Below are 13,307 nucleotides of genomic sequence, written 5' to 3' on the forward strand. Positions count from 1 at the left end.
ATGCAGAGCCATACCTGACCTACCGGTAACAGTGTGACATGCAGAGCCATACCTGACCTACCGGTAACAGTGTGACATGCAGAGCCATACCTGACCTACCGGTAACTGTGTAACATGCAGAGCCATACCTGACCTACTGGTAACAGTGTAACATGCAGAGCCATACCTGACCTACCGGTAACAGTGTGTCATGCAGAGCCATACCTGACCTACCGGTAACAGTGTGACATGCAGAGCAATACCTGACCTACCGGTAACAGTGTGACATGCAGAGCCATACCTGACCTACCGGTAACAGTGTGACATGCAGAGCCATACCTGACCTACCGGTAACAGTGTGACATGCAGAGCCATACCTGACCTACCGGTAACAGTGTGTACCATGCAGAGCAATACCTGACCTACCGGTAACTGTGTAACATGCAGAGCCATACCTGACCTACCGGTAACAGTGTAACATGCAGAGCCATACCTGACCTACCGGTAACAGTGTGTCATGCAGAGCCATACCTGACCTACCGGTAACAGTGTGACATGCAGAGCAATACCTGACCTACCGGTAACAGTGTGTCATGCAGAGCCATACCTGACCTACCGGTAACAGTGTGACATGCGGAGCAATACCTGACCTACCGGTAACAGTGTGTGACATGCAGAGCCATACCTGACCTACCAGTAACAGTGTGTGACATGCAGAGCCATACCTGACCTCCAAGTAACAGTGTGTGACATACAGAGCCATACCTGACCTACTGGTAACAGTGTAACATGCAGAGCCATACCTGACCTACCGGTAACAGTGTGTGACATGCAGAGCCATACCTGACCTACCGGTAACAGTGTGTCATGCAGAGCCATACCTGACCTACCGGTAACAGTGTGTCATGCAGAGCCATACCTGACCTACCGGTAACAGTGTGTCATGCAGAGCCATACCTGACCTACCGGTAACAGTGTGACATGCAGAGCCATACCTGACCTACCGGTAGCAGTGTGACATGCAGAGCAATACCTGACCTACCGGTAACAGTGTGTGACATGCAGAGCCATACCTGACCTACCAGTAACAGTGTGTGACATGCAGAGCCATACCTGACCTCCCAGTAACAGTGTGTGACATACAGAGCCATACCTGACCTACTGGTAACAGTGTAACATGCAGAGCCATATCTGACCTACCGGCAACAGTGTGACATGCAGTGCCATACCCGACCTACTGGTAACAGTGTGACATGCAGAGCCATACCTGACCTACCGGTAACAGTGTGTGCCATGCAGAGCCATACCTGACCTACCGGTAACAGTGTGTGACATGCAGAGCAATACCTGACCTACCGGTAACAGTGTAACATGCAGAGCCATACCTGACCTACCGGTAACAGTGTGATATGCAGAGCCATACCCGACCTACCGGTAACAGTGTGTGCCATGCAGAGCCATACCTGACCTACTGGTAACAGTGTAACATGCAGAGCCATACCTGACCTACCGGCAAAAGTGTGACATGCAGTGCCATACCCGACCTACTGGTAACAGTGTGACATGCAGAGCCATACCTGACCTACAGGTAACAGTGTGCCATGCAGAGCCATACCTGACCTACCGGTAACAGTGTGTGACATGCAGAGCAATACCTGACCTACCGGTAACAGTGTAACATGCAGAGCCATACCTGACCTACTGGTAACAGTGTAACATGCAGAGCCATACCTGACCTACCGGTAAAAGTGTGAGACATACAGAGCCATACCTGACCTACCGGTAACAGTGTAACATGCAGAGCCATACCTGACCTACCGGTAACAGTGTGACATGCAGAGCAATACCTGACCTACCGGTAACAGTGTAACATGCAGAGCCATACCTGACCTACCGGTAACAGTGTAACATGCAGAGCCATACCTGACCTACCGGTAACAGTGTGATATGCAGAGCCATACTTGAGTAACCGGTAACAGTGTGACATGCAGAGCTATACCTGACCTACCGGTAACAGTGTGACATGCAGAGCCATACCTGACCTACCGGTAACAGTGTGACATGCAGAGCTATACATGACATACCAGTGTAACATACAGAGCCATACCTGACCTACCGGTAACAGTGTGTGACATGCTGAGCCATACCTGACCTACCGGTAACGGTGTGACATGCAGAGCCATACCTGACCTACCGGTAACAGTGTGACATGCAGAGCCATACTTGACCTACCGGTAACTGTGTGACATGCAGTGCCATACCTGACCTACCGGTAACAGTATGTGACATGCAGAGCCATACCTGACCTACCGGTAACTGTGTGACATGCAGTGCCATACCTGACCTACCAGTAATAGGGTGACATGCAGAGCCATACCTGACCTACCGGTAACAGTGTGACATGCAGAGCCATACCTGACCTACCGGTAACAGTGTGTGACATGCAGAGCCATACCTGACCTTCCAGTAACAGTGTGTGCCATACAGAGCCATACCTGACCTACTGGTAACAGTGTAACATGCAGAGCCATACCTGACCTACCAGTAACAGTGTGGCATGCAGTGCAATACCCGACCTACTGGTAACAGTGTAACATGCAGAGCCATACCTGACCTACCGGTAACAGTGTAACATGCAGAGCCATACCTGACCTACCGGTAACAGTGTGACATGCAGAGCCATACCTGACCTACCGGTAACAGTGTCACATGCAGAGCAATACCTGACCTACCGGTAACAGTCTAACATGCAGAGCCATACCTGACCTACCGGTAACAGTGTAACATGCAGAGCCATACCTGACCTACCGGTAACAGTGTGATATGCAGAGCCATACTTGAGTAACCGGTAACAGTGTGACATGCAGAGCTATACCTGACCTACCGGTAACAGTGTGACATGCAGAGCCATACCTGACCTACCAGGAACAGTGTGACATGCAGAGCTATACATGACATACCAGTGTAACATACAGAGCCATACCTGACCTACCGGTAACAGTGTGTGACATGCAAAGCCATACCTGACCTCCCAGTAACAGTGTGTGCCATACAGAGCCATACCTGACCTACTGGTAACAGTGTAACATGCAGAGCCATACCTGACCTACCAGTAACAGTGTGACATGCAGTGCCATACCCGACCTACTGGTAACAGTGTGACATGCAGAGCCATACCTGACCTACCGGTAACAGTGTGACATGCAGAGCCATACCTGACCTACCGGTAACCGAATGTGTAACATGCAGAGCCATACCTGACCTACCGGTAACAGTGTGTGACATGCAGAGCAATACCTGACCTACCGGTAACAGTGTAACATGCAGAGCCATACCTGACCTACCGGTAACAGTGTAACATGCAGAGCCATACCTGACCTACCGGTAACAGTGTGATATGCAGAGCCATACCTGACCTACCGGTAAAAGTGTGTGACATGCAGAGCCATACCTGACCTACCGGTAAAAGTGTGTGACATGCAGAGCCATACCTGACCTACCGGTAACAGTGTGACATGCAGAGCCATACCTGACCTACCGGTAACAGTGTGACATGCAGAGCCATACCTGACCTACCGGTAACAGTGTGACATGCAGAGCCATACTTGACCTACCGGTAACTGTGTGACATGCAGTGCCATACCTGACCTACCGGTAACAGTGTGTGACATGCAGAGCCATACCTGACCTACCGGTAACTGTGTGACATGCAGTGCCATACCTGACCTACCAGTAATAGGGTGACATGCAGAGCCATACCTGACCTACCGGTAACAGTGTGACATGCAGAGCCATACCTGACCTACCGGTAACAGTGTGTGACATGCAGAGCCATACCTGACCTTCCAGTAACAGTGTGTGCCATACAGAGCCATACCTGACCTACTGGTAACAGTGTAACATGCAGTGCAATACCCGACCTACTGGTAACAGTGTAACATGCAGAGCCATACCTGACCTACCGGTAACAGTGTAACATGCAGAGCCATACCTGACCTACCGGTAACAGTGTGATATGCAGAGCCATACTTGAGTAACCGATAACAGTGTGACATGCAGAGCTATACCTGACCTACCGGTAACAGTGTGACATGCAGAGCCATACCTGACCTACCGGTAACAGTGTGACATGCAGAGCTATACATGACATACCAGTGTAACATACAGAGCCATACCTGACCTACCGGTAACTGTGTGTGACATGCAGTGCCATACCTGACCTACCAGTAATAGGGTGACATGCAGAGCCATACCTGACCTACCGGTAACAGTGTGACATGCAGAGCCATACCTGACCTACCGGTAACAGTGTGTGACATGCAGAGCCATACCTGACCTACCAGTAACAGTGTGTGACATGCAGAGCCATACCTGACCTCCCAGTAACAGTGTGTGCCATACAGAGCCATACCTGACCTACTGGTAACAGTGTAACATGCAGAGCCATACCTGACCTACCAGTAACAGTGTAACATGCAGAGCCATACCTGACCTACCAGTAACAGTGTGACATGCAGTGCCATACCCGACCTACTGGTAACAGTGTGACATGCAGAGCCATACCTGACCTACCGGTAACCGAATGTGTAACATGCAGAGCCATACCTGACCTACCGGTAACAGTGTGTGACATGCAGAGCAATACCTGACCTACCGGTAACAGTGTAACATGCAGAGCCATACCTGACCTACCGGTAACAGTGTAACATGCAGAGCCATACCTGACCTACCGGTAACAGTGTGACATGCAGAGCCATACCTGACCTACCGGTAACAGTGTGACATGCAGAGCCATACCTGACCTACCGGTAACAGTGTGACATGCAGAGCAATACCTGACCTACTGGTAACAGTGTGACATGCAGAGCCATACCTGACCTACCGGTAACCGAATGTGTAACATGCAGAGCCATACCTGACCTACCGGTAACAGTGTGTGACATGCAGAGCAATACCTGACCTACCGGTAACAGTGTAACATGCAGAGCCATACCTGACCTACCGGTAACAGTGTAACATGCAGAGCCATACCTGACCTACCGGTAACAGTGTGACATGCAGAGCAATACCTGACCTACCGGTAACAGTGTAACATGCAGAGCCATACCTGACCTACCGGTAACAGAGCTTGAAGATTCGGTGCAGGTTTGAATGAAACTTTTAATTTGTAGGAATTGAAATTGGAACGCGGCCTGATTGAGAGATGGATGGTATTGCACCGCCATAGCAATCTTATATGCAGCGACTGTGCTAGAATATGCAAAAGCAGCAGGAGGCGTCTGTAGTAGAGAGACGCCCACTGCCGGATTTTGTGATCTGCTGCTGCACCGGAAGACGCAGCATCGGATCATTTGTGTGAATATCGGTCATCTGATGATCTCATCCGGTCCCTCGGGATGCTCCGGTCACTCTGCCAAGGCCAGTGAAATTGTGTCAGAAGACATGCCCCCGGTTTGTAAAGCGCTTCCTGTCGCCACCCTCCTAACGGCTGCAAACCATTACTCGCCTGCAGCCGCACTGCATCCGACAACGCAGGACTCTATCTGCACGTGCGCAGTCCAACCAACATCGTCAAAGCTGCGTGACAACTGAACCATCCATCCCTGAATCAGAGCCTCATACCTGCCCTAGTCCGAGGGCAGAACTGTGTCTTTATGTCCCAAAGGGAAGCGTGGGGTTCTCCTAGGGTTGCCACCTCATCCCTTTAATTTTGGACACGTATTAATTACACAGGTTCTGTGGCTGATAAAAACCAGGTGAAATGGAGTCTTGAAGTCAGCCAGCCACAGAACCTGTATAATTAATATGTGTCCAGACTTAAAGGCATGAGGTGGTAACCCTAGGTTCTCCATATTGGGGCGAGGTGGGTTAGATGTGCTGCAAGCTTGTGCATTTTAAGTAACTTATCCTAAAGGTCAAGCCTGTACCAGATGCTAGGTAATAGCCATTTTTATTCAGTAATGATCTGTAACCCATAGCAACCAGGCTAAACGATTGCTTTTATTTCTGCAATCGCACTGGAAATGAATGCTGTGTCCTATGTGTAAAGCCACACAAACATTCTACAGTGTCTTATAATAATCTGCCCCTTGGGACCCTGCTGCATTACATCTCTGGAAGACCATACTGCTACGTTACTATACAGAGACACCTCGGCAGCCATTGCTGAATATAAAATAAAATGTATTTTCTATATATTCAGTCTGACAAATTCTTTTATCTGTTTTACAGTTTGCGGGAAGCTGGCAAACTTCACCGTCCCTCGGGTACCAAAAATGCGCTGGCCATGGCAAGCCGCTCTGTACCGCAGGTCTAACGGGGTTAAAGACGCCAACCTGAGGAAGGGCGCCTGGGTCCTGGTGTGCAGCGGAGCCCTGTTAAACGAGCGCACGGTGGTGATAGCGTCTCACTGCGTGACTGACCTCGGGAAGAGCACCGTTATCAAGGTTTCAGATCTGAAAGTTGTGCTGGGGAAATTCTACAGAGACGACGAGCGCAACGAGAAGATGCAGCAGCATTTACACGTCAGTAACCATGGCAACTGGGAGCAGGAATGTATATAGGATGGCGGCGTTATTCCCATAGGAGGCAGGCTGTGCTCACAGTAGATGTGGGTAGGGGGCTGTGTTAGCACAGGGTCTCTTCCCGAAAGGCACATGATGTCTATATTATGGTAAATGGATCCTGTCACTGACGCCCCTGCTACCTCCGTTCTGCCCCAAACACTCACATTCCTCCACCCCATCCTATATACACCTGTGCTCTGCGGCCCTCAGAGTTACAGCCTGTTAGATATATGTCCCTACTTTATTAGTAAACAAAAAGAAATATTATTATATATAATTTTTGTAACAAAAAATTAGTTTCTTTTTGGAAATAGGAATTGACGTTTTATCAGTAAAATGTTTCACAAACTGCAGTCACTGAATCTGAAAATACATAACCAGGGCGGCCAATCCCGGGTATCGGCTTTTTTCCGGTGTGTCCGCCCGTCCCCCACACACACACACACCGCAAGCACCCACCGCACACATAACTCACCATACTACAGGGGCCGGTGGGTGGGCCACTTCCTACGGGCTCGGCAGCGGATGACAGGCGGCTGACTGCGCAGGGTGACGGACGGTTTACTGCGCAGCGTGACCTCTAACTTTACTTCATGCTGCGCAGGGGGAGCCGAGCAGCGTCTGAGCCTCCTGAGGAGGCTCAACGCTGCCCGGCATTAAAAACACAAAGGGACGCCTGATCCCGCAATCCCCGGGATTGAATCCCAGCTGATTTTTGACCTATATCCCCGGGATTGGACACCCTATACATAACCTTGATCCCTACAGTGATCCCTCTGTCGGTGTACCCTGACACACACGTGTGGTCCTGTGTCTTCTATCTTTCAGATCTCGGCCGTCATTGTCCACCCAAACTATGACCCCATCTTACTGGATTCCGACATTGCTGTCATTAAACTGCTGGACAAGGCCCGAGTCAGCGACTACGTACAGCCGGTGTGTCTCTCCTACTTCTCGGAACTGGATCTGCCCACTCTGGACTCCAGGATGGTCGTCAGCGGCTGGAGGATCCTCTCTGACCCCAAAGCCCCAGAATTCAAGAACGAGACGATACGCGCGGGCCTGGTGCTGCCTGTGGACTCCCTCCTGTGCGAGCAGCAGTATGAAGAATACGGCATCTCAGTCAGCGTAACTGAGAGCATGTTCTGCGCCAAGCAGTTACCCGGAACCGTACCCCACATCTGTCCCTCAGAGACTGGCGGTATCGCCACCGCTCTGTTGCCCGGGACAGCGTCGCCGGAAGGCGCCTGGCACCTGATAGGACTGGTCAGCTGGGGCTACGACAAAACCTGTCAGCGGGAGCTCTTCACAGGCTACACTAAAGTCCTCACTTTCAGAGACTGGCTGGAGAAAAACATGAAGTAGACTCTTCGGAGGACGGAGCTGGCTTCCGGATGTACATGGACCTAAGGTGGAAGAGTAGGCTGTGTTCCCCTCACATATATTCATCAATCTACAATACGCCACAGTATCATACATCTCAGATTTGCCTCCAGCCAGAACTTTAAGAGACTGTTCTTATTCGGGCTTATTTAATAACACGGTACGGACCGCAATAAGGTAACTCCAATCAATAGAGAAGCCAGGCAAGTGAAAGCTGACCTCTCATTGGCTGTATTGTATGGCATACAGTGCTCCTAGACCTTTGCACCATATTAGATGAGCCTTTGGTTGACCCCCGGTCTGTATGGCGTTCTGATCACATGAGGCAGAGACCTTGACCGCCCGTATCATGACATGTTTCCTAAAGCTGGGTTTTAATGTGCGTTTTGTACTTGATATACTTCTTTAATAAATAATAACTTATAAAGCCTGGAGATGGAGAATAAGGAATAATTATATTTCTTCAATGCTGGGACGGCCAATGGAAATGAGTGACAGCGGTCTGCATATACTGTATTTCAGTGACGTGCGGTGGGGTGAGGCAGAGCCTTTCCTGTCATACTAACGTTTGTGCCAGAGTTTTGACTGTATAAAGTATCTGAAAAATACAAAGAATATTTTGAAATATCTTCTTTGTGTTATTCTAATAATTTTTATAGCCAAAACTCTGGAGTAAAAAGTCTATGGCAGGTGAGGCAGTGCCCCCCCTGTGTATCTTTTCCACACATCTCTGATCAAAACTCACCAAATTTCTAGGATTTTATACTGCTGCACCTGTGTATAATGCCCACATGTATATACTGCTGCACCTGTGTATAATGCCCACATGTATATACTGCTGCACCTGTGTATAATGCCCAGATGTATATACTGCTGCACCTGTGTATAATACCTACATGTATATACTGCTGCACCTGTGTATAATGCCCACGTGTATATACCGCTGCACCTGTGTATAATACCCACATGTATATACTGCTGCCCCTGTGTATAATGCCCAGATGTATATACTGCTGCACCTGTGTATAATACCTACATGTATATACTGCTGCACCTGTGTATAATGCCCACGTGTATATACCGCTGCACCTGTGTATAATACCCACGTGTATATACTGCTGCCCCTGTGTATAATGCCCAGATGTATATACTGCTGCACCTGTGTATAATACCTACATGTATATACTGCTGCATCTGTGTATAATGCCCACATGTATATACCACTGCACTTGTGTATAATGCCCACATGTATATACTGCTGCACCTGTGTATAATGCCCACATGTATATACTGCTGCACCTGTGTATAATGTCCACATGTATATACTGCTGCACCTGTGTATAACACCCACATGTATATACTGCTGCACCTATGTATAATGCCCACATGTATATACTGCTGCACCTGTGTATAATGTCCACATGTATATACTGCTGCACCTGTGTATAACACCCACATGTATATACTGCTGCACCTGTGTATAATGCCCACATGTACCCTTTGGCTCATATATTGCATGTAAATCTGGCTCTGATGCTAGCCAGTGGCTCCTGAGCCATTTAGCTCCCCACACGTCCCTGCTGTATGTATATATCCATGATATCTGTACTTATAAGTGCACACTATTCCCTGGACGGGCTTTGGCTTTTCATGCTTTATTTGGGTATCACAGATATTGATTTTTTCCAACCAGAAATATTTAATTGGAATTTAGTTTTCTATAGTAGATGCACCTACATTATCCTGAGCCAGAGACCGTCTCTAGCCGCACGGAATACTGACTCTCTGGCATTCAGTTGTCTGCATGTATGTATATTAAATGATGGGTCTGACCAAAATCTGGGTCACGAAGATTAGATTGCCCCCCAGTAACAGAAGCTGCTTCATGGCTTCTGGCTTCTGGCTACAGCGAGTCTCTCCCTGGCAACGTAACATGAGCGCAGGTTCTCTGTAGCCGCTCGCTACCCTGTAGAACGGCCTGCAATGAGGTGCTGACAGGTCTGGCGTGACGGCTGGTGATTTGTAGAGTGATGGAATGTGAGACTGGCTGTACGGGGACCGCTCTGCAGGATACAGGACATCTATAGCGGCAGACCACCCCCCTGTGAGATATCACATATTTATCGTGGTACAGAGTCTTGTATTTGGGGAACAATACAAAGAGCAGACGGCGTCTCTTGTCTATTGGATTGGCGGAGATTGCCTAGTTACAGCTTCACGGGGGTCACTGGCAATTATGGGGTCAATGAGACCCGTGTGTGGGAAGCCCTGGGGCACAGATCTTTAGAGACCAATGACTCCTCCTGGATGTGACTGTTACCGACAGACAGCCGAATTATCACTGTGCCTCTTGTGCTTGTATAAATCACTAGTGTGTATGACCGAGCTGAACATTCAGCTATCACAGTGGTTCTCAAACTCAGTCCTCAGGACCCCACACGGTTCATGTTTTCCAGGTCACCCAGCAGCTGCACTGTGTATCACCAACTGTCACATTTTAAAAATCTACAGGTGGCCTGCAAAATATGAACCGTGTGGGGTCCTGAGGACCGAGTTTGAGAACCTGTGACCTATCAAACCCCATCCCCTTGGAAGAGTCCTAGCAGTCACAAATGAGGATGTGCCGGTACATGACAGTATAGTGACCCCCTGGAGTAGCCGGGCGATTGCTGAGAGTTGGGAGCTCTATCCCTTCCATTCTAGAGTCTGTGCTACATAGGGAAACTAATGGTAATGTTAGAGCCATGTGCCCTAATGTGCTCTCTGGTGAAAGATCAGAGCCTAGTGTGCCAGGTGAACCAGAGCAGAGCCTAGTGTGCCAGGTGGGTGGACTGCAGAGCAGAGCCTACTGTGCCTGGCGGACTGCAGGGCAGAGCCTACTGTGCCTGGTGGACTGCAGAGCAGAGCCTAGTATGCCAGGTGGGCGGACTGCAGGGCAGAGCCTAGTGTGCCTGGTGGACTGCAGGGCAGAGCCTACTGTGCCTGGTGGACTACAGAGCAGAGCCTAGTGTGCCAGGTGAACCAGAGCAGAGCCTAGTGTGCCAGGTGGACTGCAGAGCAGATCCTAGTGTGCCACGTGGACTGCAGAGCAGAGCCTAGTGTGCCAGGTGGGTGGACTGCAGAGCAGAGCCTAGTGTGCCAGGTGGGTGGACTGCAGAGCAGAGCCTAGTGTGCCAGGTGGGCGGACTGCAGAGAAGAGCCTAGTGTGCCTGGTGGACTGCAGAGCAGAGCCTAGTGTGCCAGGTGGGCGGACTGCAGGGCAGATCCTAGTGTGCCTGGCGGACTGCAGGGCAGAGCCTAGTGTGCCTGGTGGACTGCAGAGCAGAGCCTAGTGTGCCTGGTGGACTGCAGAGCAGAGCCTAGTGTGCCAGGTGAACCAGAGCAGAGCCTAGTGTGCCAGGTGAACTGCAGATCAGAGCCTAGTGTGCCAGGTGGACTGCAGAGCAGAGCCTAGTGTGCCAGGTGGGTGGACTGCAGAGCAGAGCCTAGTGTGCCAGGTGGGCGGACTGCAGAGAAGAGCCTAGTGTGCCTGGCGGACTGCAGGGCAGAGCCTAGTGTGCCTGGTGGACTGCAGAGCAGAGCCTAGTGTGCCTGGTGGACTGCAAAGCAGAGCCTAGTGTGCCTGGTGGACTACAGGGCAGAGCCCAGTGTGCCAGGTGGACTGCAGAGCAGAGCCTAGTGTGCCAGGTGGACTGCAGAGCCTAGTGTGCCAGGTGGACTGCAGAGCAGAGCCTAGTGTGCCAGGTGGACTGCAGAGCCTAGTGTGCCAGGTGGACTGCAGAGCACAGCATAGTGTGCCAGGTGGACTGCAGAGCAGAGCCTAGTGTGCCAGGTGGACTGCAGAGCAGAGCCTAGTGTGCCAGGTGGACTGCAGAGCAGAGCCTAGTGTGCCAGGTGGACTGCAGAGCCTAGTGTGCCAGGTGGACTGCAGAGCAGAGCCTAGTGTGCCAGGTGGACTGCAGAGCACAGCATAGTGTGCCAGGTGGACTGCAGAGGAGAGCCTAGTGTGCCTGGTGGACTGCAGAGCAGAGCCCAGTGTGCCTGGTGGACTGCAGAGCAGAGCCCAGTGTGCCAGGTGGACTGCAGAGCAGAGCCCAGTGTGCCAGGTGGACTGCAGAGCAGAGCCCAGTGTGCCAGATGGACTGCAGAGCAGAGCCCAGTGTGCCAGGTGGACTGCAGAGCAGAGCCCAGTGTGCCAGGTGGACTGCAGAGCAGAGCCCAGTGTGCCAGGTGGACTGCAGAGCCTAGTGTGCCAGGTGGACTGCAAAGCACAGCATAGTGTGCCAGGTGGACTGCAGAGCATAGTGTGCCAGGTGGACTGCAGAGCAGAGCCTAGTGTGCCAGGTGGACTGCAGAGCAGAGCCTAGAGTGCCAGGTGGACTGCAGAGCAGAGCCTAGTGTGCCAGGTGGACTGCAGAGCAGAGCCTAGTGTGCCAGGTGGACTGCAGAGCAGAGCCTAGTGTGCCAGGTGGACTGCAGAGCAGAGCCTAGTGTGCCTGGTGGACTGCAGGGCAGAGCCTACTGTGCCAGGTGGACTGCAGAGCAGAGCCTAGTGTGCCAGGTGGACTGCAGAGCAGATCCTAGTGTGCCAGGTGGACTGCAGAGCAGATCCTAGTGTGCCAGGTGGACTGCAGAGCAGAGCCTAGTGTGCCAGGTGGACTGCAGAGCAGAGCCTAGTGTGCCTGGTGGACTGCAGGGCAGAGCCTACTGTGCCTGGTGGACTGCAGAGCAGAGCCTAGTGTGCCAGGTGAACCAGAGCAGAGCCTAGTGTGCCAGGTGGACTGCAGAGCAGATCCTAGTGTGCCAGGTGAACCAGAGCAGAGCCTAGTGTGCCAGGTGGACTGCAGAGCAGATCCTAGTGTGCCAGGTGGACTGCAGAGCAGAGCCTAGTGTGCCAGGTGGGTGGACTGCAGAGCAGAGCCTAGTGTGCCAGGTGGGTGGACTGCAGAGCAGAGCCTAGTGTGCCAGGTGGGCGGACTGCAGAGAAGAGCCTAGTGTGCCTGGTGGACTGCAGAGCAGAGCCTAGTGTGCCAGGTGGGCGGACTGCAGGGCAGAGCCTAGTGTGCCTGGCGGACTGCAGGGCAGAGCCTAGTGTGCCTGGCGGACTGCAGAGCAGAGCCTAGTGTGCCTGGTGGACTGCAGAGCAGAGCCTAGTGTGCCAGGTGGGCGGACTGCAGGGCAGATCCTAGTGTGCCTGGCGGACTGCAGGGCAGAGCCTAGTGTGCCTGGTGGACTGCAGGGCAGAGCCTAGTGTGCCTGGTGGACTGCAGAGCAGAGCCTAGTGTGCCAGGTGAACCAGAGCAGAGCCTAGTGTGCCAGGTGAACTGCAGATCAGAGACTAGTGGGCCAGGTATACTGCAGAGCAGATCCTAGTGTGCC

At 51.6% G+C, this 13,307-nt stretch overlaps 1 protein-coding gene across 1 annotated transcript in view; it reads left to right on the forward strand.

Annotated features, from left to right (window-relative positions):
• The window catches only part of PAMR1 (peptidase domain containing associated with muscle regeneration 1), an 85,491-nt gene extending 76,942 nt beyond the window's left edge, over positions 1-8,549 (forward strand). The window contains exons 9-10 of the mRNA XM_063944153.1: positions 6,211-6,503; positions 7,374-8,549. Coding sequence (XP_063800223.1) covers positions 6,211-6,503; positions 7,374-7,910 — 830 coding nt within the window. The 3' untranslated portion in view covers positions 7,911-8,549. The remainder of the gene's footprint in view (positions 1-6,210; positions 6,504-7,373) is intronic.
• The last annotated feature ends 4,758 nt before the right edge of the window (positions 8,550-13,307 follow it).

Source organism: Pseudophryne corroboree, chromosome 11 (genome assembly GCF_028390025.1).
Source record: "Pseudophryne corroboree isolate aPseCor3 chromosome 11, aPseCor3.hap2, whole genome shotgun sequence".
NCBI classification, from domain to species: domain Eukaryota; kingdom Metazoa; phylum Chordata; class Amphibia; order Anura; family Myobatrachidae; genus Pseudophryne; species Pseudophryne corroboree.